At 40.0% G+C, this 25642-nt stretch overlaps 1 protein-coding gene across 1 annotated transcript in view; it reads right to left on the bottom strand.

The window, feature by feature from the left end:
• The window catches only part of TRAPPC9 (trafficking protein particle complex 9), a 527812-nt gene that overhangs the window by 341434 nt on the left and 160736 nt on the right, over window positions 1-25642 (bottom strand). The window contains exon 17 of the mRNA XM_009888180.1: window positions 7819-7961. Coding sequence (XP_009886482.1) covers window positions 7819-7961 — 143 coding nt within the window. The remainder of the gene's footprint in view (window positions 1-7818; window positions 7962-25642) is intronic.

Raw genomic sequence — 25642 nt, 5'->3', positions numbered from 1 at the left:
CCAGCTGCAGCTGCCATGCTCTAATGAGGCCCCACTTCAACGAATAATCTTCTTGCGGTTCTGTTTCTAGCTTCGTTCTCAAGGCAGTTTAAACAAGAAACGCTCAGGGGGGTTTGGCACGTTATCTACATCCTGACTCAGCTCAGCGTCCCCATCAACTGAAATCAGGGAGCGTTGTTCATTCGGGCTTTTCTTTGCTTCTTTTCTGTTTTCTTCACGCAGGCACACACAACCTCCCTCCTTGAAACGAGACAGCAGGAAGCGAAGAGAAGCACTGGCGATGACGATGGGCAAGAGCGTGCCAGGTGACAACCCTTTTCTCCAAAATCCACTGACAAACCCTAAGAGCAACACAGCAAAAACAACGAACTAGAGCATCTTTGTTGGTGCTACTGTGCTTTCAATAGGGTTCCTTTAACTCCGTTTAATTTTTACTAAATTCTCTAGAAATGAAGCTTTCGAGACTAACTTTAGGTGATTACATCAGATTATCCATTTTACTGTTAAAAAGGATCTTTTCACATATTCCAAGAACTGTCCTCATCTGACTTCTCCCAGATTCAAACCTTTTCAATTATGCTAAATATTCCCAGCACATCTATAAATATTTGCAGATTTATGTTCTCACGTCTTCATGTGCCAAACCGTACATATTTAACATTTTGATCTCCAAAATCCATTCTCTCAATCTGTAAGCTACTTTTTGCCGCTCTGCCCTGAACCCACTGCAACATTATACAATTAGCAAAGTTTAAGATTAGCAAGACAATTTAACTATTGGCTGTAACCTCCCACATGTCAAAGGTTCCCACTCGGTAGAATCTATATTAAGTTCAGTGGTGTGTGTATAAATAAAAAATATATTCTAGAAAGACATCCAGTCCTGAGAATGTAAAAAAATGGTTATTAAATCCACCTCTTGACAGATTTTTCTAACAGTTAATTAGTCTACTTGAACAAAATGAGAGCTTTATTTGTAGTTGAATTTGCCTGGTTTCCATTTTGACTGGCTTTTATTACTACTATTTTTCATTAACAAACCAGTGAATTTAATACTAACTATTTTCTCTACGTAGAAACATCCATTCATTTTAAACAGGTCATATCTTAGCCTCCCTCCAAACTAACCAGATTGCTCTCCAAGCACCCAGCCAGAAGAGGTTTTCTCCACCCTTCAAATCTCTATGTTTGACCACTGAAATATTGAGAAAGAAGACGAGAAAGCTGCCTGTCTGTAGGCAGTTGATTCTCATTCCGAATGCAGCAAATGTGAATACTTAATTGAAAAATTCGGCTACATAAAACCAAGGATTGTTTCAGAAAATGTTACAGAACTTTTTTATTGCGTGATGAACATGTTTATTAGAACATGGCCGAAGAAACATGCTGTTTACTCTTGCCCTTGTACGATTTGTAAATACATAATGAGGATTTCTAACCTGGACCCACCTGCTGAAGAGGCTGTGTTGCAATTTATTGTAGTGAAAATGTAAGCAAACCTGGAAACTGGAATGTGAATTCTGAAAATTATGTCTGATTTCATAAAGACCCACAGTTCTACCCACCAAACTGAGGATCTCCTGAGAACCCTCTACACAAACAAAATCGTTGTTTTTCAGTCTCCAAACCCTTCAGTGAAACCAAGTTGGAAAAACTGATCCTAACATTAAACACAAAACGATGTAAGGTCTTAGACCAGGGAGAGCACGCCGCCAGCGTTCTTATGAACTAATGCCTTCTTCACAAAACTAAAACATTTCATTAAATGATGTATATTAACAGTACAAAGGAAAAATTAACTTGAACCTACAGTTAGATGAACTGACACTTTGAATTTAACAGCGTCAGACCTGCTGCAGTTCCTTTTCCTTTTTTTCTCTGACTCAATTACAAGAACAGAGTCTAAGCCTCTGCACTTGCCAAAACAGATCTGCAGCTGATGTCTTGTGAGCTTTACAGTACTTTTAAGATAGGAAGAAAACTCTGCTGCCTCAAAAAAAAAAAGAAAAAGAAAAAAATTACCTTTTCCATTATCTTGAATTTTTAGAACATACTATAAGAATATCCTTACACATCAAGGTTCCGAACGTTGCCCATAAGCAAAGGCAGCATCCCTGCTGCACTGTGGATTGACTTCATCTACCAATTCAGAAGGTCTCGCCACCTTTGTAACAAGCAAGACCAAGATTTTCCAACCTTTGCAGATGGCTCTTATTCAAGACACTTTTGTACTGACGGCATGACAGCAAGGGACGCAAGGAGAGCACCAGGCACCTCACAGCATGCAGAACACTCCTCACTTGAATTCTTACAAACGTGTGGAGTGAAGCAGGACTTTTTCCAGCATTTTTTCATGCTCGCTGCTCTTTGATAAAGGCAATAAGGAAGGACATTCAGGGCCCGCCAAAACTGGCAGATAATGCCTTTGAGAGAATCGACGCGGATAAAGGAGATAGTTCAAGACAATCTAGCTAACACAAGCTTCAATGGCAGGCTGTCTTGGAGCGAACGGTATGTCAAAATGAAGAGGTGTATCACACGAAACTGTCAACAGAACGTTTCGCTTACACTGAACTGTTAGCATCAGATCTCCACTGGCAGTCTGGGATCAGATCATCAGATCTCTGCTGGCAGTCTACAATCTGCTGGTAAGTGAAGTGCTGTGAGGCCTGGAATCACACCAGTAGTTTTGGGGCTAAGACATGATAAGGCATCAACGCAGAATCAGAGAAGAGTTTGGGTTGGAAGGGACCTTTTTGGAAGGGACCTTTAAACGTCACGTAGTCCAACCCTCCCTGCAACAAGCAGGGACACCTTCAACTAGATCTGGTTGCTCAGAGCCCCATCCAACCTGACCTTGAATGTTTCTGAGGATGGAGCATCTACCACCTCTCTGGCAACCCTGGCCAGTGTTTTACCACTCTCAGAGTAAAGAATTTCTTCCTTCTATCTAGTCTGAATCCACCCTTGTTTAGTTTAAAACTATAACCCTTTGTCCTTGTCCCCATCTTACTTACAAGCCCCCTTTAAGTTCCAAAAGGCTGCAATAAGGTCTCCCTGGAACATTCTTCAGGTTAAACAATCGCAAATCTCTCAGTCTGTCCTCACAGCAGAGATGCTCCAGCCCTCAGATCAATTTCGTGGCCTCCTCTGGACTCTCTCCAACAGGTTGATGTCTCTCCTGTGCTGGGGACTCCAGAGCTGGACGCAGTAATCCAAGTGGGGTCTCCCCAGAGCAGAGTAGAGGGGCAGAATCCCCTCCCTCGCCCTGCTGGCCACCCTGCTGGGGATGCAGCCCAGGATATGGTTGGCTTTCTGGTGCATGTTGCCAGCTCATGTCCAGCTTTTCATCTACCAGCACCCCCAAGTCCTTGGCAGAGCTGCTCTCAATCCCTTCATCCCCCAACCTGTATTGATACCAGGGGTTGCCCTGAACCAGAAGCAGGACCTTGCACTTGGCCTTGTTGAACCTCATGAGGTTCACACAGGCCCACTCCTCGAGCCTGTCCAGGTCCCTCTGGGTGGCATCCCATGCCTCAGGTCTGTTAACCACAGCACTCAGCTTGGTGTCATCTGAAAACTTGCTGAGGGTGCACTCAATCCCACTGTCTACGTCATTGATGAAGACACTGAACAGTACTGGTCCCAGTACAGACCCCCAAGGGACACCACTTGTCACTGATCTCCATCTGGACATTGAGGTGTTGACCGCTATGGTCTGGATGCGGCCATCCAACCAATTCCTCATCCACCAAACAGTCCACCCATCCAATCCATGTCTCGCCAATTTAGAGAGAAGGACGTTGTGGGGGACCACGTCAAAGGCCTTACAGAAGCCCAGGTAGACAACATCCATATCTCTTCCCTTGCCCACTGATGTAGTCACTCCACCATAAAACGCCACTAGGTTGGTCAGGCAGGACTTGCTCTTGGTGAAGCCATGCTGGCTGTCTCGAATCACCTCCCTGGCCTCCATGTGCCTTAGCATAGCTCCTAGGAGGATCTGTTCCATGATCTTCCCAGGCACAGAGGTGAAGCTGACAGGTCAGTAGTTCCCAGGGTCCTCCTTTCTACCCTTTTAAAAAATGGGTGCAATGTTTCCCTTTTTCCAGTCACCAGGGACCTCACCTGACTGCCATGACTTTTCAAATATCACGGAGATTGGCTTGGCCACTACATCAGCCAATTCCCTCAGGACTCTGGGATACATCTCATCAGGTCCCATAGACTTCTGTATGTTCAGGTTCCTCAGGTGGTCATGAACCTCATCTTCTCTTACAGTGGGAGGCCTTTCCTCCCCCAGTCCCTGCCTTGTGGTCCATCCACTTGAGAGGTGTGGGGAGAGAAGTTGCCAGTGAAGATTGAGGCAAAGAAGTTGTTGAGTCCCTCAGCCTTCTCCTCGTCCATGGTTACCAGTTTGCCAGTCTTGCTCATTAGCGGGGGTACACTTTCTCTGACCTTCCTTTTCTGGCTGGCATACTTGTAGAAGCCCTTCTTATTATTCTTTTAATCACTTGCCAAGTTCATCTCCAGCCATGCCTTGGCCTTCCTGACCCCTATACAACCAGGTAGTGTCCCTATACTCTTCCCAGGATACCTGTCCCTGCTTCCACTGCCTGTGCATTTCCTTCTTGCACTTTAGTTTGACTGAGCCATGCTGGTCTCTTGCCTGCCTTTCCTGATTTCTTACACCTGGGGATCGAGAGCTCTTGCACTCTATGGAAAGCAACCTTACAGATCTGCCAGCTCTGTTCTACCCCCTTGTCCCTGAGGGCAGTTTCCCAGGGGGTCTTATTGACTAACTTCTTGAAGAGAGCTGGAATCTTGCTTTCCTAAAATTCAGGGTCCTTTTCTCTTTACTCTTCGCCTGACCCATAGCCCTCAGGACTGCAAACTCCACCAGTGCATGATCGCTGCAGCCTGGCCTGCCTCCAATCTTGATGTCACCAATTAGCTCACTTGCGTTGGTGACCATCAGGTCCAGTATCGCATCCCCTCTGGTCAGGCTGTCTATTACCTGGCTTAAGAAGTCACCCTCAATGCACTCCAGGAGTCTCCCGGATTGCCTACAGCTCACCATGCTACTTCTCCAGCAGATATTGGGGTGGTTGAAGTCCCCCAGCAGGACAAGAGCTTACAAGCACAATGCCTCCTGTAGCTGGAGTAAGAAGGCTTTGTCAATAGGCTCCCCTTGATCAGGTGGCTTGTAGTAGACACCAACCACAAGGTTCCCTTTGTTGCCTCGGTCTCTAATTCTTACCCACAACCTTTCAACCTGCTCATGGCTATTGTTCAGAGACAGCTCTTCACACTCTATATATTTCTTGACATAGAGGGAAACACCTCCACTCCTCCTTCCTCACCTGTCCCTTCTGAACAGCCTGTAGTCATCGATAGCCACATGCCAGTCATGGGATTTGTCCCATCAAGTTTCAGTAATGGCAACATGGTATGCTCGATTACAGAAGACAATGAATACCATTTTACTATATATGTTTATCTGAATTTTATGGTAAATAAACAGTCAAGCAAATAGATCCCTGAAGCCCCTTGAGACTTCAGTGATCTGTAGATCAGACTGGGAAAACTTCTGGCATTAACTCATTATGTCTTATACCCTATACCTGGGCTGCTTTGAACACCTACGTTCTTGATTCTGCATCACAGGACAATCATCTCCGGACAAGCACAAACAAGCAGAATCGAGGATTACAGGTAACGTGATCAGAAGCAGACCGTTTCCCAGCACAAGGCTGTTCTGCCAGTCTTTTGGGATGCAGGCAGCTGACTGAGAATAGGTTGATCAGTGAAAAAAACTCAGAGCAGATTATGTCCGTTTACTGACAGAACATCATCCCTTCCGACAGGAGAGCTGTTAGCTGAATCAGAATTAGGCAACAGATTAGGCGCTGCAGCATGTTAAGGGCTGCACGAAGCTAACCACGGATGCCGTGACAGACCAGCACGGATAAAGGTTAAAAGGACCTCTTGTCAGGATCAAACACATCTAAAGATATACTGAAGATGCAGTTAATGAAACTTCTCTCTATAAAGCAGAAACCTGTGCATGAGTGGAAGACATAATTTTGGCCAGATATTTAGAAAAACAAAAACCAAATCAAAATCCCCAGGTGTTTCAGTGGTATTTCCCATGGCTATCTGCTCAAGCAGCTAAATAAAAGAAATACCAATTAAGTTTAGAAGACTTCTACAAAACCCATAATCTTTATGTTACAATTGGGGGGGGGGGGGGGGGGGGGGACTGGGGGGGGGAGGGGGGATGATTTCATTAATGCTTTTCCTCTTTTCCTGTTGCGTTGTTTTGGGGTTTTTTTCGGTAAAGGCCTAAGGGAAGAATCGATGTTCAAAGTTTTTTTATTTTGGTTTGACTTTTTAAGCCCAGCAGCTAGTAAGCTATCGTTTCTTACTTCTGTTGAGGTAAAATGTAAAATAAAAACAACAAAGACATAAAAGAAATGGGAAAAACTGAATCCAGAAAATGAAAGCAATGATAACTTTCATTCTGCAATGACAGTTGAGAAGGTAAATTATAAAATACAGTTTCTCATAATGACTAAACAAAAATAGCTCAGCACCTCAGAATTTAAGCAATGAAATCTCAGCTGTAAATCAAAAGGAAATCAGATTCAAGATTTTAACAGAGCAAGTAGAAGTACAATATTTGACTTACAATTTGCTGTCATTGAGTCTCAGATATTGGCAGAGATGATCAACAGTCAAAAAACAAACTTTGTTTCATTTAATGATAAATATTTATCCTTAGCAGATTGGAAGATGACATATTTCTGCTATTTTTCACTCTAAAACATCATATTGAATGACACATGACTTCTCCTTCTGATGGAGAATCATCATGGAGTAGAGGAATGGTGTTACCAACCACTAAAGCTAATGGTATGGAACAAACAGTAGTAGACAATAAGTACTTAAAACCAAAAGGCATTCATGACTTAGAAGACAATATATACCTAATATTTTTTTAATAGACTTTTGACAGGTCTTGCAATAAAGCATTTCTGAAATTTAAATATCACAGTATTTTCCCCCAACTCAGTAAAGTTTTTAGGCACCCTAATTAAAAGCAGTCACATCTTTAACTACATCTCCAATCAGCAAATCACTTAAAATAAAGTTTCCACTGACTTAAAAGCTGATCGGTATGATGAACAGGCAAAGAATGAAGTAAACGCATATAGTATGAGCTGAAGCGCTTGGATGAATTGGAGCCACTGTATATAGCACCTGCTGCTATCAGACTTGTGAAACTGTACACAGCTGAACAATGCAGAAACTCTACCTTTGAATTAACACCTCAATCTATTTTTAAAGATTTCAGGATTAAATACGTTCCTCATGGTAAATTCCTGAGAATAGATTGACAGGACAGGGGTAGGACAACCTTGTCTTACACAAAACACAGCTGGGGAAACCTAGCACTAAGAGCCAGCTTACCAACAGGAGAGTTTCAGATCATAAAATGGTTTGGGTTGGAAGGGCCTTAAAGATCATCGAGTTCCAACCCCCCTGCCCTGGGCAGGGACACCTCCCACCAGACCAGGTTGCTCAAAGCGCTATCCAGCCTGGCCCCTGCTCTGGCAGGGGAGGGGGACCAGATGATCTCCAGAGGTCCCTTCCAACCCTGACCATTCTGTGACTCTGTGAATTTTGAAAATTTGTTCACATGATTCTTTACTTATGTGTTGCCGATGCTATTGAAAGTTTCCAGCATTGTCTTTAAGTTATAGCCAATAGAATAGAGACAATGAGTCAATATACAAGAGTCAAACCAAGGCTTACCTTGTTGCTGGAAGGGTGCTGACACGTGTAAAGAAAACAGATGGCTCTACTTCTACGTGAAGGCCTAGTGAAAGGTTCCTGTAATATCCTTCAACATGTCCTGGTCCACCAGAGTATTTAAAATTCAAAATGGCTTCCAGTGTCTAGAGAAATAAAAGTAAATTACTTATTAGCTATGTTTCATTACTGTGCATTTCACAAGTTCAATTAAATTAGACCATAGGAGTGATTTACCAACAAAGTTTCTATGCCCTCAAGAATTTGCCTTCCTAACCCATCCATTCTATCATCTCAAGAAAAAAGGCAATCTAACAAATAAATGCACCTTATGTGAACAGTTGCTTTTTTCCCCTTATCTTTTCAAAAACTAAGGAGTACAGAAAAAAGTCAGCTGGACTTCCCTTTATATAACTCCTCTCCATACCAGATTTAACACAGAAAAAATGAAGAGCATATTTTTGCTTAGAAGAGTTTAGGGTTTATTAAATGATATGCTCTCTCATACTCTTGAAAAATAGTCACCACTTCGTTACCTTCATAATCAAATGGAAAACCTTTAAAGTTTTTCAGTGTGGACAGATGAAGATTATGCAAAACTAAAAGCATCTGGACTCTTCACAAGTCACTGCAAACATCTCCATTAACTAACAGATCAAAACCAACACTGTTGTCTAGATCTAGTGCACAAACCTTGTCTTTCTTTGATGTTCATTTTATAGAACATGATTGGTTTGCAAATATTAAAAATGAAGATGACTCTTTAGCATTAGTCTTATGCACTCATTACTCTCAGTAGTACTGAGCCTTTACTTCTCTGATGCAGTTTTGGGCTTTATGTCTTTTTCCTTAACGAACAGCATATGGGATATTCCCCAGTGTACCAGTCCCCATGGCAGCACCAGGGTTCAAGCTCAGGACAAACCTTTGATTCATCCAAAGAGACTGTACACCACCTCTTCTTTCATGACATTCCTGAAATATAATTTGCTGGAAGCAAGGTGAGAATTTGGGAAGTGTCACTGGACCTTTTTCTCAGCTCTTATTCTGGCCCCCAGGCAGCTGCTATTGTCACATCTCAGGGCACGGACAGAGACAGTGACAGACCTTTACCCTGACATGGACATTACCATATTATGCTGAAGCCGATGTCTAGAAGGACAGCCATTTCTTAAAAAGATTTAGAAACAACGCCTATCTCCTCTTTCATTGGCTTTTAGCTCATGCTTTATTTAAAAAAAAAAAAAGAAAGAAAAAAAAACCAAAACAAAACCACCCAAACCTCAAGTCAACAACTTATCCAGGAAACCAAGTGTATTTATCAAACGTCATCAATCCACAGACAGTTAAAAGTATTCTCCCTTTCAACTGAAGATTCACTAAACTATGAAACCGGTTAATTATTTGTGTAAGCTCTAAGGAACAACCTAAGGATTTTCTAATTTACAAAAAAGACATTTATATTTTATACTATTCTGTTTCTAAGTCTGGCTGAAGGAACAGAAACAAGGACATAATCAATTTCTTAAAATAACCACAATCCAGTGATTTCAAGAATACCAAAATCAAGAGTTTAATGTTTTGCTGCATGTGCGCACTTAAATGTTTTGCCTAATTCTATTTTGCTTTTAGGTAAAGTGGGCTAACTCCAATTTCTAATTTAGTTTCTTTAAAATTCATAAGAGTCACCTTATAATACAAATAAAAACCTTCGCTGGACACTCTGGACATACCCATCTACTCTGTTTATGTCAATTTCTAATTTGTCGTTAATGAACTCGAGTTTATGTTATGTCAGGAAAGCTAATCAGTATTAAATACAAAAATAAAAAAGCGCAAACTCATTCAAACCATACTTCATTCTAATTAACCAGCTGGACCACTTAATAAAAATCAGAGCTAAACTCCATAAGTACAGGGAGCTGAGGGTACTTACATCGTAATGTGAGCATGGACTTCAATTTCAATCGGGTAATCTGTGCAAACCCTAACTGGGTATGTTCTGTTTTCTTGCTGGAACACCCAGTATCATGCTTGGGAAAGTTGTGGTAGGGATTCATGGTTTATTCTACAGAGAACCATGGCACAAGGCTGCTTTATTAAGCCAAATCCCATATAATTACAGGTAAACACGTGATAAATGTTAGTTCAAAACATCATGGAGCATTATCCTTCAAGATGAAAACCTCTTCCTAACATCCGATTCCAAATGAAAAGCCTCCAGAAAAAGGCTAAAAAATACCACGCACTGTCGGCGAGGAGAAGAGTTTAATGGCATCATCATAAACCTGGTCCCTGTTGTAGTGAGGAATTTGTCCAAGGAAATGTGACCTGTGACCCTGCCTGTGTCCCGCACCCCGTACTAGAGAACAGGAAACAAAAAACCCAATGCTCTTCTATTAATCTAGACAACAGGAGGACATCTCTTCTCACCCAAAATGTAAGATCTGATTGGGGACATTAAATACTGGGGACAGAGGAGATGCTGAATATCTCCGAGAATGGCAGAACACCCAAACCTACGTGCTTTCTCCGGCCATGATGATTTGCAGGGTTCCTAGGAATGTACACACGCACACAACGATAAAACGTCAGGCAGGCTTTACATCAGGAGTGTACATGTATATGTAGGGGGGAGCACAACTGAAGGAAATAATTTTTTCAGGAGCCTTCAGGTGATCAGAGAAAGTTTTATTGCTTGGGATACATATAATATGAACAGAATTTTAAAAAATCCACAGATTCAATCTCCTTTAAACCCCTCTACACACACGTACCTTGGAAAGGACTCCATGTACGATATGAAAAATTGATTTTCTATCTCTAGGAGAGAAAAAAATATCCTACACTTTCACAAACTTGCAAAGCTCCGATTTAAAACAATTTACCACTCTCTCCCACAGCACCTGCAGAGAAGAACAGTCCAGATGCTACAGCCCCCCCCGATTTAAATAATGTTGTATACTTACTCCAGTGGCCTTGTCAAACCTACACAAAGAACAGACTGAGCTGCAGATTCTATTCGTCTTTACAAATACCAATAGAATTTATTAGATTTCTCCCAACTGCATCACTGCAGACCAAAAAGAAACGGCAGGGTGTCGCTACGAACGCAATTTTGCCGGCGGATGATCCATAAAAAAGGAAAGGAAGGTGGGATGGCGCACACATCTCCAGGGCAGCCGGGAAAAGCAGCCTGGTGTTAACTGAACACATCTGGAATTCAGAATATCTATGGACTAGCGGGGGGGATTCTTGTTTCTAAGCAGAGTTGCACTCTGGAAACTCAATAGTAAAAATATGGATAAATTGTTTAACCTATATGATGACTTTGGCTTGATTAATTTTTTACCACTTCATGGGTCCTTTCTTCTCTTGATGAAGAAAAGGAAATGAAAGCGTTTCTGGGTGTAAGTTCCAGACGACAAGACTCTTAACCAACGGCACCAGACATTAATACCACCTACTATACTGACAAAAAATATTTTGCAGAAAAACTATGAAAAATTAACCATTCTGGTTTCTCTCACACATCTTGTCCTCAAACATATTTTCAGCATAGAGCAGGTACCAGTTGTTTTTTTTTAAAAAAAAACCTATTCTCTCCAGTCTGCTCATGGAAATCTTTCCCACATTCACTTTCGTAACAAAATTAAAAGCAAAATTAGAAAAGAACTACTCTTTGAATAACACTATACCACTAATGAAAAGCAAAATGTTGAGCGTTAAAGTTTCCTAAGTGAATGACACCAGTCAATACCCTTCTGCCAGTCACTCAGCAGTGACTCTGAACAGTAACACCTTTCATGTACTGATTTTTAATCGCTGATTCCAATTACAATCTACAACTCAGATCAATTACTTCTACTGACCTACTACTATACTACTTCCTACCAAGAAGTGGAGAGTAAAATCCATATTTCCATATAATTCTACAAATATTACTACTTACGCAGAAGCTAGAACATCACTGATTGAGAAGAGATCTCCCCAAAACACCTAATGACACAAGAAACATATAACCGAAGGGGGAAGGAGCAGTGACGCAGAGGATTCCCTGTGCTGGGAAGTTAAATATTGACCTCAATCCATTCTGTACGCTTCTTCTCAAGTAAGGGGTAGACTGACTATCAAAATCAAGAAGCTTTACCCCCCCTAAAAAAGTGCTCAAAGTTATATGTAGCAGAAAAATGCTATTTTAGCTCAAAAATTTCATTTAGACCAAATGTATGTTAAGGTAACTGTAATGCAAGGATGCAGGAATCTACCTGCAGAAATGTAATCAATGTATGCTGAATGTAAAGGAAAATAAACATTTCATAGAAGAATAGAAAATATTAGCTTAATTTAATATTAGCAATCCTCATTATTAGACTGGTTTTAAGAAAAAATCCTCAAGATGTGAAAAACATTAAAAGAGTCATTTTCTTTAAAAAAAACAGGAATAATTACTGCACAGCAAACTTAGATATAATCAACAAAGAAACTACCAACAATGAGAACAATAGACACTGTAGGTGAATTAGTAGTCAGGAAACGCTAATTTCAAGTGAACCATTGTCACTGAGTAAACAATCAATAAAATGTTCGCATAATTCCCTCCTCGCTGCTGAAAAAATACTTTTACGCATCTAAATTCTGGGGTTTGTAAAATTTACAAAGTTGGAAACAGTTCCAGTCAGAAGCTCCTGGGTTTAATTCTTACATCATCTATTTTGCTTATTTGATTTGTTTCTTTATTCTTTATTTCTTTATGCCTAAGCAATTCGACTAGCACTAACTCTGATTTTATCCCTGTGTATATCTTGCTACTAGAAGAACCAGAAGATTCTGTTTTATAATAGTTCTTTGTACAGTATCGCATCACCGCACATACTGTATTTGGTGTTCCAGACAGCAAAGCGAGATTTTGTCCTCATTTTTTGCCCTAACTGGAACATTAATTTCTGAAATATTTATGACCACTGTTTTCCATAATTAAATTAACAATTCATACTTTGTAACAAAGGCTCACATGCACTGCATTTTCAGGTCTTTCCTAAATTCCCTTAGTATAGTAAAAATGACACTAAGTAGATCTCAACATATAATACAAGATGAAATGCCAGTACTTAGCTACTGGCAGTTTGCTCCGGAGACTCTGCAGATACTCGCTGCAATAACTGTGAAGAAATACCACATTTCATTGCAGGTTCCCCATTAAGATATAGAAGACCAGACAAAAAAATGTAAATTCAGAATATAATCTTTCCATTTTAGTTTCTGAACTGCTCATAGAAAATAATTCTTACTAATAGAGTGTAATTTCTCACAGGATTAGGGCTTGAAATTTGAAATAGAACATATTCTAGCGGTGTAATCTTCAAACATACCTTCCTTTAAAAGAAAAAAAAAATCAAATTACTTGCCCAACAGTAAACATCTTTTCTTCCCACATCCCATCATGCTCCTGATCTCCTGCTTCTCACACAAATTAGCATTAGGAGGACATGCTCCATGCATTCACCAGCGCTTAGCCATTCTTTCTGACTTTTAGTCCCTTTTCTCATTGAATGCCTTTTGTTTTTAAGTTTGTCTTTTTTTTTCTTTCCATTAAACAGTCTATAAACCCCACTGCTCTTAAACTGTCTGCCTCTCTCCTTCTTTCCTCTCCTTCTCTGACCATTCCACTCCCATATTCAACTCTGATGGGCAATCAGTGATAGTCATCAGTAATAAAGAAAAATAAAAATGTACTAGTTCATCAGTTCCATCCTGCAAAAGGCATCAGAGAACCTCTCCCTACAGAATTCATTTCTCAATTTCTTCTACTGGGTCCCACACTTAAATTCTTTTGAGAGCTTTGAGGATTGTGTACATAAATCAGGGATCAGGAATTTCAGCTGCCTAACTGTAACTAATTAAATTACCTGGCAGTAACAAAGAGAAAACGAGTTTCTCAAATTAACCGCGCTCTTTTCAACAGCAGCAGGTAACCCTGGCAATAAATACGCTAGTAACAGCAAAGAGATGGCCAGCCAAAAGCGTGCTCAGAGTGCCAACGCTGCTGACGCAGACGGTGTTCCCCAGCCTTGGCCCTGCGGGCGCAGCAATGCAGCGCTGGTGGCATCTCCTGGCCTCTGCCCTTCCATAGCTCCCTCACTGCTTTCGGGCTGTGAAGCCGAGCTCCGCTCTGGGCTGTCATACTCACACAGCCCCACAAGCCTCCGGGATGCTTCAGACCACGTTTCCAAAAGGTGCATTCAGGGGCTCTCCTGCTCTGTGCTGCCTCAGGCCAGTCCTACGGCTCACCTTAATTCACGCTGAGAAGCGGCGTGGTTTATCCCCATCCATCCAGCACACAGCTATCACAGAGTGGAGTAGGGGCATTTTGCCCCAGTCAGACTAAATTTTTTATCCTTCCTTTGATACGTGGCTCTATAGGACAAGAGGAAATGGCCCCAAGTTGTGTTTAGATTGGATATTAGGAAAAAATTCTTCACTGAAAGGGTTGTCAGGCATTGGAACAGGCTGCCCAGGGAAGCGGCTGGGGTGACATCCCTGGAGGTATTTAAAAGATGTGTAGATGTGGTGCTGAGGGATATGGTTTAGTTGTATGTTGGCAGTGCTAGGTTAACGGTTGGACTTGATGATCTTAAAGGTCTCTTGCAACCAAAATGATTCTGTGATTCTATATCTCAGTTTCTCTTCTTTACTATCAAAATTACCTGGCTTAAGCAGTACTGGACCGAACCCAAAAAGGTCCAGCGTCTTGGAGACTGCAAGCTTTCGAATCCAGGCACATGGTATACACTGCTCCACCAACCTGGTTCATGCAGAAATACAGTACATTGAATACAGCTGAATCTTTACTCAGGGAAAGACCAGAATGGGAGCACTGGCAGGGAAATAGAGTTGCCTACGTAGCTGAAACCAAGGAAGATGGGACTCAAATACATCAAACTTCCAGTCTTTGGACCAATTCGTGAATGAAAAAGACTGCGTTTACGTTTAGAGTTGTTCTCATGACAAAATTCAGTGATGGCACTTAGAAATGCACACATCTCTGCCTATGTATTCATTTGGCTACCAAAATTAATTTAAATTAGCAATAGTCTAACAAAAGACAAATACTTGTGATTTTCACTTCTTTCTTCCATCACCATGTCTACAGTCCATGATTCCACAGGAGGCCTACGAGGATGATCAGGGGACTGGAGCACTTCTCTTATGAGGAAAGGCTGAAAGACAACTGAGTGTGTTCAGCCTGGAGAAGAGAAGACTGAGAGGGGCTCTCATCAATGCTCATCAATATGTACAGGGCGGCTGTCAAGAGGATGGGGCCAGACTCTTCAGTGGTGCCCAGTGACAGGACAAGGGGCAATGGGCACAAACTGGAACTTGGGAAATTCCATCTCAACATGAGGAAAAACTTCTTTCCTTTGAGGGTGGCAGAGCACTGGCACAGGCTGTCCAGAGAGGTGGTGGAGTCTCCTTCTCTGGAGACATTCACAACCCACCTGGATGCATTCCTGTCCAACCTGCTGTAGGTGACCTTGCTCTGGCAGGGGGGTTGGACTAGATGATCTCCGAAGTTACTTTCCAAACCCTGCCATTCTGTGATTCTGTTATCTGACAAAGGATAAAGTCTGTATAAAAATCAAGCTTAAAAGATAAAGTCTGTGTAAAAAAAAAAAAAAAAAAGTTTAACAGCAACGTTGGGAGAAGCAACAGGTGCCCTTATGCACATAAGCTGAATGTCCTCCTGCCCACTTGTTCTCAGGAGGAAAAAAAGAAAAAAAACACACACCCCCGCACCACTAAAAAGGAAAAGCAGAGAAACTGCTGACTAGTAGAGAGAGATTCTAGAATTCTTCTTGGGAGGAGAAAAATCTCCAATCTAATAGAAAAAAACACTCCAACTCACTGGCATCGTGTTTCTATTACTCCCTGTTGACGAGAGCCATGCAAACAACAGCATTACCGAAATCTGAATGCTCTCACAACATACTTTATGGTTTCTGAGATATACAGCCTTCATAGCATTGACTCTTCGGACAGGTCTTTTACCGCAAAAATCAGACCACAGGGACTTGGATGCTGATATCCTCAAAGCTTTCTTCCATGCAGGAATTCACGTCATTCCCTCAAACACTTAGACCTTCCTTTACTTGCAATACTGGCATGGGAAGGACATTTGGGAGAAGAAGTGGAGTCTGTCATTTGTGATTAGGAGAGCACCAAGCCTTTGCCTCAAAAAGTTTATTTCAAGCTGAGTATTATTCCAAAACTGAAAATAAACTAGTCCTCCCTGAGGTCACCAGTACCTGGCACAAATCTCAGTCTACCCAAGAAAGGTCCACAGTAAGAAATTAAAATCAGACGTGGAATACATGAAGAACCATAAACGAAATTTTCTACCTGTAAAAATCACCATATCACGGTTCATAAAAAGTAAATTATATTATAAATTTAATTTTTACATGAAACTATTGATGGAATGAGTGTGCAGTGATATGCGACTTTGCAGAAAGAGATCTATTCATTGCTCTCTCTCTCACTGGAGAATATTAGTCTTTTCACTTACAGCTAACCTGTCTCATTTTCTGATACACAAAATATACTTTAGGTTTTCTGTATTTTTATAAATGACGCAACAACTATCTTTTTTCTTTTTTTAGCTAAAAAATGAATTCTGTATTTTTAAGGAGAAATTAAACAGCCAAGAAAGGACAGAAAGTACCTATACGTTTGTCTGAATGCAAAATCATGAAGGAAATTAAATCTCCTGGAACACTTAATTGATCAAGGTAGAATTCCTAATTTCCCCCAAATAGAAAAAGGAGACTCTTCCAGTAGATACTGTTCCTTAAAGCACCAAATAGTATAGTAATTGATAGCAAGAGCCCCGATACATGCATTATAAAAAGGATCTGCATATGTAATCATCTTGTAGTGCATATGTAATCATCCTCTAGGACTGAACTGCAGCAAGCATTCTCCATACTAATTCTTCCCCTCTGAATTCCATTAAAAATATACATGGCAACTACAAAAGCTATGATAAAATTCTTAATAACTGATTAAGCAATGAAATAAATTGTGCCACTGCAATAATTGTTATGTACAAATAAAAACAAAGCCCACATTGTTATTCCTGTTAAACTACTTTATCAGTCTAAAGCAACATTAAATATAATTTTTAGCAGGCGTGTTAATCAGGTGAATTTACACAACCAGTCTATTGAACAAGGTGCTTATTGTGTTCAGGCTCTAGTGTAGTTTTACTCACGTACACCTACTGCGTACACACTGACTTTCAGTAGCAATTTTTGCAGTACACCAATGTTTATCTAGCTCATCCATCTACATTTACGTCAAGTTAAGCCCCTGAACAATGAAACTGCTGCATCCCTTTGTAAAAATAGCACGACGGCAATGACAAGGAGCTGAAGCTAAATATAGCTCCTGCAGGCATATGCCGGGAATTAAATAGTACATTTTCCCCCCTCCCCAATCCTAAATCAGTAAGCTTCAACAAGGAATCTCTAGTGAATACACACAGGAGCTCAATAAATCCCCCTTAAGCTTACAAGGCATATTCTGAATCTGTGCTAGCTAAAAATAGCCATGTTTATAATGAGAATGGGGATGTGAGCAGAATAATATTAAGTTTCAAGGCAGCCATGCTATAGTCATTCCACGTTAACGAACAGGGTGAATCAAAGGTCATTCTAACAAACAGATATACAGACTGACAGATAAAATATAACATACAGCAATCTTTTACTGAAGAACATTCATTTCCCATTAAACTCTGCACTTTCTAATTGGCTATTGCAGCCACATCTTCACAAGTTACTTTGTGTGCATTTTCTAGCTGGAACACAAGTTGTTATTTCCGAGAGACAGAAGAAATATAGGAGAATACAACATTATTCCTCTGGACAGTATTCTCTCCTAGAGTTCAACTCCCCTCTGGAAATACTCAGGAAATATAATACAGAATTCTTCTTGTAACATTAACCACAGAACTCTGCTTTTTTTAATTAAAGGCAAATTGCATCCAGGCCTCCAGGGCAGCACTATTGCAGCCAAATGCCCGAGCGGCTGATGCACCTTCTTAACTGCCTCAAAGGTTTTACCTCCCTCAGCTTAGATAGGAGCACTGCTGACCGCAGCTATCGCAGAATCTCACTCTCAGCCGAGAGACAGATGAGAGATTAAAAATAATTTAAATACAAGTAACTTTTATGTGGAACATTCCCATTGAGAGTTTTCTGTCTGCTGACACTGAACTGCAGAACCTCTTAGAAAAATGTACGCTAGGAAAGCAGGCAGCCCTGCTTTCTGCTCTTGGGGGACCTGAAGGAAGGGAGGAGCAGGTCCTCACGCATGTTGTTACTCAATGATTTCCCCGATTCTGAAATCCTGCCCCAATTCTGAAGCAGAAAAGTACAAAAAGAAGAGTAAATGCAGGGATAGATGTTGATGAACAAATCACACACACACACACCCTCCACACGTGGAAAGCATGTTGTTACTCAATGATTTCCCCGATTCTGAAATCCTGCCCCAATTCTGAAGCAGAAAAGTACAAAAAGAAGAGTAAATGCAGGGATAGATGTTGATGAACAAATCACACACACACACACTCCCTTCACATGGGGAAATTTCTCTGTGTGGAGACCAACAACTCAGACTGGTTCTCCCAGCAATGGCTATGTAACTTGCTGGCTGCTGGAAAGAAGCATCACAATGTATTTCCTCACTGAAATCTGTTCGTCCCACCCTCAGGCAGGGTCCCCGAGAGCAAAGGCACAGATGTTGGCAGATATCTTCTCACTGAAAGAACCCAACTAGAGTTGGATAAAACCAACTCTTGCGCGTAACAGTGCAAAGAACACGTGTCCAGTATAAACACCCCACAGGTCATGAAATCACAAATGTAATAACAACATAGTATAAAAACAGTCACAAGCCCAGAAAGAACATCAGGAAAAAAACACCCAAAAACAAGTGCCGCACAAGTGATTCCCCAGTTAAGAATGACACATCTGATCAATGGTGCGACTCATCCACAAGCAGGTCATCGCCCACTTTCGAGAGAGTGAGCATGCTGCTTTTTTTAATTGCTATCCACCACATCTTACTACTGCAGACTCAGCAACCAAGTATTACTTCTCAATATATACTTTGAGTTAAGCAAATGAGAATTTTAGAAAGCTGTACAACACTGTTAAAGTTCGCAAGTGTCAATGCAAGTTTTCTTCTCCAACCCTCCCACCCAGGACGGGAATCAAAGCAACACCACCAAGCCTGAATCGGCTCATATGCAACAACCTGAAGTCTCTGGGTAACACAATGAAGTTACTCAGTTTCATTTTTTCATGCCAAACGCTTCTACACCATTTCACACTTCGTCAACACTGACCCATCCCTCCTCTGTTCCCTCCTACCACGGCCTTTGTGAGAAGAGGATGAGACTGCATGCAAAGTGGGGCAAACACAGAAGAAACTTTCTGTTTTGCTCTCTATTCCTTTACTTTCTGTTATTCCTCATATTCTGTTCCCCTTTTGCATTGCTACTCCAAATTAAACTAACATCTTCATAGAATGACTCGTACATCCAAGACCTCTATCCCAAACGACAATGGTTAATTCAGAGACCATCACTGTGTATTATTTGGACTTAAGACTGTATTTTCTTCACGTGCATTACTTTACAATGCACACATGGATCAACGCTGATCTTCATCTCAAATTTTAACAACCCCCCTCCACCACAAGATAAGCCTGTAATCCTTAAAATTTGGTTTTCATATGTGCTACCCTTGATAAACTTTGACAAAACCCTAATCTCCCTCACATCCAGATCCTTTATGAGCATGCTGAAGGGGACAGGCGCAATCCAGACCCCTACTAATTCGAATTCAGCTGGAGACCACCCTTCAGTGAGTAAATGGGCCATCTGTCCTTCTTTTAACCAGCTCTTGACTCAGGATGGGACCTCCACTTTTATGTCACAACGTATTTGTTCCTCTCAAAGAGCCTTTTGTGAGAGTCTTTTTGGAGTGTTTTAGGAACCAAGTAAGCAGCATCAACGATTTTCCCTTTGTTCATGAGCTCAGCATATGCTTCAAAGAATTCTGACAGATTTGCTTACCATGACTGTCCTTCATAAAAAAACATTTCAGCAGTATCCCAACATACATACCTTATTAACTCTGCTGTTAGATTTCTGTTTCGCTATGTGTACCAATAATAAGAGTAAAGTAATTGTATTAGTTGCTGTTTCCTCAATGGCAATATAAAACTTATTTTTTCAAAGTTTCTAGACTTTTAAGACACCAGAGAACATGAAGATTATATTCCAGACAAAGAAGGAATAATTGCATGCATTCCCTTATGGGTGTATGGTCTGACACAGGTCCAAGACCATCACCGCTACCCCAGCAAGCAAAATTTAGAGTTTCTATTTTACAACACAAAAATCCATTCCACACAAAGGACACACAAAAAGTACAAACCGTTTCCCGAAGATCTCAGATCCATTCACTGTTCAAAAAGTTTTCCTGAAGAACCCAGTTCCATTCACTATTAGTATACTTTTTATTCATAATATTGCTGCATTGTACTCTAAACAAAAAATGATACTCACACTCTCAAAAGACAAAACAAATCCTCCTCTGCAATAGCTGAAGCACCTTAAAAAGAAATAATGCACCCAGCAAATCAGGAAAAAAAAAAATCAACTAAAGATCCTTGAAATTGAGTGATCAGATTTTTACATGAGAGCTCTTTGGTATTCTTGTGTTAAACAATCCCCTTTTTTGTCAGGAATTCCTGTGATTAGAAGGGATAAGCCCAATTAAGTCATTGTTCAAAAGTAGGAACAAGTGAAGAAAGAGGTTTTAAAACAGGAATGCTTGAACAACTTAATCAATAGATCTGTTTATTCAGCACAGCCATTAACATATAAATGTGGAAGACTGCGTACTTCAGACTTTCCAGCTGCTACTTGGGTTGGAAAGAGAGGCTCTAGCACAATTATTTTCAAAATCAGTAAGGTTATTGAGCTAAATTTATCACTGATTTAATGAGTTTCACAGGGAATGAATATCGCAAGTTCCCACTCCTTAATTCAATGATAAAAACGAACAGAATAAGAAAAAATAGCAAAGTTAGTTTTCAGGGATTAACGATTCGGAGATTAAGTTTGTCCTACAGTTTTGCTAGAAATCAGGTCCTAGAGTTGCAGAATAGCAACGCTTTCCATTCCAACTTATCTTCTTCCTTTCACTGGGTGTGCTATCCGAAAGCTAATATGCCAAGCAACCAAGCATTCTCTCGCATTATTAAAACATACAGTTCTCTTAATAAACTCAGTGTATGTGATTTCCTCAAATGTTTTTCCTCAATATAGGGAATTTGAGCTTAGCTTTTCAGTAAACACAAGAAGATAATTGCAGATATGAAACAGAAATAGAGATGACACTAAAATTCATTTCCTCTCTCCATTGATCCCATTTTGCTATAATTCAGCCAGGTAAACATGGCCCGTGCCAAGAGGCTCCAGCACCATTGCCCGCTCCAAGTCCCACCAGCACTAAAGATTCCTGAAGGGTGAGAATACACTTTAAATGCTGGGATCTTACAATGAAAACAGACAAATTTTAGAGAGGCAAAGGTCTTAAAACAGATGAAAGGCATGACAAAATGTTTTCTCAGAAATATAGATTTATAAAGGGCCAGTCACTGACAATTTGAACAGCCTGTGTCAGACGAGTCTGCAGGACGCGTTTATTATTGATTTCTGAGCGTGATCTCACAATTCAGGCAATACTTGGACCGTCACCGTTTTCAAGCTGCCACTACTTACAAATCTGTATTCTTCACATAGATCAATGATGCTCTAAAAGTAACAGAACATCCTATAAAAATAACGTCCAAAAAAGGCTTAATGTATGTTGTTACTTTTGGGGTTTCCCCCTCCGACAAAATACATTCCCAGAAGTCCACTGGAGGTCATTACCATGAGGTCCAGTAGCTCGCTATTAGCCAGAGAATTAATCAGTGGATTCAGAGATCTCTTCCTGAAAGAAGCACGACAAATCTAATTCCAGAATCTAAGTTTTAAAACCATCTAAAACCATCATGTGCTAATAAATCAGGAGAACTCTCCACTTTCTAAGAGAAGGAACAGAAAATCTTCTTTCTGTGTGAACAGGAAATAGTCAATCTCTGATTCTTCCTTTCTTCTCTGAGACACTCAAGAACATCAAACATATTCCCCCACCTTCCAACCAACTGCTTACACATAAATAAAACTTCAGCAAAAAACTCTTTCTCATGTGATCACTTTACTCTCTAGGGATCTCCAGTGGTGAAATAACCTAAACAAATCATTAAATTTAAAAGATTTTTGCAAAATATGTATATACTCATTTTATATACAAATAAATACATATTTAAGGAGCATCTGGATGATGCTTTCAGTCATATGGTTTAATTTTAGGCAGTCCTGAGAGGAGCAGGGAGTTGGACTCGATGATCCTCATGGGTCCCCTCCAACTTGAGGTATTCTACGAAACGCAGAGAGATAAAAGGTACTGGTGCCTGACCTTTAAATCACTATTTTGATGTTATTGGGGATGCTAACTTGATTTCCAATCTAAGTGGTTAGCACACATTTAAAAGGATTACAAACGCTTATTTAAAAAACACACTGAGTCAGCTCACTCAGAGAACTTCATAAATATGCAGCAGGAAACTCCCAAACAGTGACTCATAACTTCAGAGGCCTAAACCAGACAAATAATCATGAATTTTCCAACTGTTACTCATACTCAATTAAATTCTAAGCCAAAACCTTTCTGCTTCTGTGAATTCCCCTTGACCATCCATTCAGTTCTACGGAAATAAGAGCGCTATGGGAAAAAACAACCCAAATCAGATAACTGGGAAAAGAGCGCTAATTCTTAACAGCCTACATGGAAAAACTATTTCATATATCCATTGAACAATAATACTTTTCCTTACAACTCATGTGTGGGTGGATTTTGTCTTCAGCTTATAACAGAAAAAAAAAAACCAAAAAAAACCAAACCAACAACCACAAACTTCACTAATTTTTTTTTCCTAGAGAAATGAAAAATTAGACAGGATCTGAGACCATGCAACAATCCTGAAGCTTCTTCTCCATAGACCTCCGTGTGTGTAGATCTATTGCAAGCTGCAACTCACCATCCTGTAGAATTCCTAGTTAGGAAAAGCACTGTCAACCTGGAGCTACCTACTGTTACAGAATTATGATACTTAACGATTAATAACTCATTAATGACTTATTGCTAAATATCATCATAATGTTCCTATTTTGTCTTGAAATGAAAAGAGTGTCTTTTTCAAGTTTAACAGTATTAAAAATCTATGTAATTACTGCAATGGTAGTGAGTTCTGTAAAATGAACAAGAATACCTTATAAACTCATTCTTCCCAATCTTAGCAAAATACTGGCTTATTTTATGGATGTTTTAGTAATCATTTCACCAAAAGACAAGCTCATGTATGCACAACATAAAACCATACAAAAGCAAACTAATATCGCCACATGGTAACGAAAGTCAGAACATCTATCCATCCATCACTCGAATGACAAAACTCCTGCATGCAACACGGTGGAATTCATTTGGATCAATTTTAAACAAAAAGGTGGGACACCGTCCTCTACCTCTGAAAATGTACAACAGAAAGCTGATAGCCTACAATTAATTATTTAGCCTAAAGAAGGATATCCTAACAACTAACTAAAGTCTATTTTGTGCAGTTTTCTGAAACAACTTAAACCCACAGGACTCGAGGAGCACACTGTACGCGAAGGGAACGGAGCCCTGACCCGCTCCATCCTTTGCTAGATACTCACTTCCCGCAGCAGCTCAGGACCCACATGCAAACCGGCCGAATACTTCTCAGTTACTGCAGCAATGCTGCCTTACAGTCAGGAATAATTTTGTTGTATGATCCCATTCGATTATGGAATAGTCAATAGTCAAAAGAAATCTAGTGTCCTATTCTTGGAAAATCTGTATGGCATACAAAATTTTGAGACCAAAAAAAAAGAAGAGACCAAAAAGAAAAAGCAATTAAAAGAATTATGACAGAATGGTGATTTTATTCTTTATTCAAAGCAACTCAACCTCAATGATGGTGCTTTGGTTCATTTAAAACCAAATAAATTTTGTCAATTTTGTAATTTTTTTTCTCTTCAATTTGTTGGAGGGGTGGGTTTTCTTTGAAAAGACAGAAGTAATTACATGAAAATTAGATTTGGTTATTTTAAGTATCAAAATACGTAATTTCAGCCATTCAGAAGTCCTCCTATGCGTGCTCCACTTGATTTAAGCTAAATGATTAAAATCAGGTGATGATTCACTTTCTTATTTGCTAAAAAAACCATGTTCCCTTCTAATTCACAGACTCATTCCTTTTAGTTGCTTACCAGGAGAAATTGTGAACACTGAGTATTACATATCCGTGTTTTATTACACATAGACTTTTACTGAATACAGTTAGGAAACATAACATTTAAAAGTCAAGAACTGTTTACCAATAAATTTGTATTATACTCTCTTTAATAGAAGATAAATAGTAGTCAAAACTTACTTTCAAAGTCAAGCAACAATGAAGCATAAATAGTTGACTACATATTCTTGGATCTAGATGACAAGTGTCACACACTGCTTTAAAAAAATAATAAGATTATATAGAATCAAGTTGTTCTTGTCCATCTCTAACATTTTAATTTTATCACACCAAATGGTAAACAATCTGTTTGGCAATTTATGATCTATTTTTACTCAGGTAACGTGAGGGTAACTTTTTCTTACTGAAATAAAGACACGTATGAACTCAGTTTAAATATATAAGCCTTGCAGCTTTAATATAGGGAAAAGTGTAAATTGCTCCTTAGGACTCTGCTTGAGGGTTGATTTGTAATTGTTTGCCTACGGCAACCTATCTGCATTCAACCCATATCAGAGAAAAAAGCAGCTATATGGATTTTAAAAAGGAAATTAACTTTTCCAACATAGACGAGAAGTAAAAATGAGTTGTGAAAAATGCGACTTACTAGAATTATATGTAATATTTGAAACGTTTGGTACTAAAACTGTGCCAAGGTAATTGCAGCAGGCATAAAAAGTTAAAAAGAAAATATCCTGGATAAAATCAACCACAAAATTATGATGGGACCTCAAGACAGCCAGAACTCTTGAGATAGATTTTCCCAGACTTCTCTTTCCACCTTTCCTTAGAAGGTATAATTTTCTCAGAATTACCATTAAAATAAAATAAAAATAAAAAACAAAAGAGAGAGAGACAGAGCAGAATTTGAAAAGCTTTGTAAATAAGATCTCCCTATTTACTATATTCTTTCACATTTTCCACCAGTCCACCTTGGTGACTTTGTGCAAACTCTGCATAGTCCACTCTTGCTCTTTATAGGTGCATTTGCAGAATTTGGTTTGTCTGGATCAGGAAGATCCTTTTGTGATCAGTCTCCTACTTGTCCATATTTATTGAGCCTTTTAGGCTGCAGTAGGGTATGTCACCAGCAGGTGAAAGGAGGTGATCTTTCCCCTCTACTCAGCACTGCTGAGACCCATCAGGAGTGCCACGTCCAGCTCTGGGCTCCCCAGCCCAGGTGAGATACAAGCATCCTAGAGCAAGTCCAGCCCAGGTTCATTGAGATCACTGAGGAATTTGAGCATCTGTCATATGAGGAGAGGCTCAGAGAGCTCAGAGTGCTCTGCTTGGAGAAGAGAAGGCTCAGGGAGATCTCATCCATGTG

This window comes from Charadrius vociferus, unplaced genomic scaffold, assembly GCF_000708025.1.
Source record: "Charadrius vociferus isolate BGI_N301 unplaced genomic scaffold, ASM70802v2 scaffold276, whole genome shotgun sequence".
Classification (NCBI taxonomy): Eukaryota; Metazoa; Chordata; class Aves; order Charadriiformes; family Charadriidae; genus Charadrius; species Charadrius vociferus.
The sequence above is the reverse complement of the archived record's forward strand: the minus strand, read 5'-3'. Positions and strand labels throughout refer to the sequence as shown.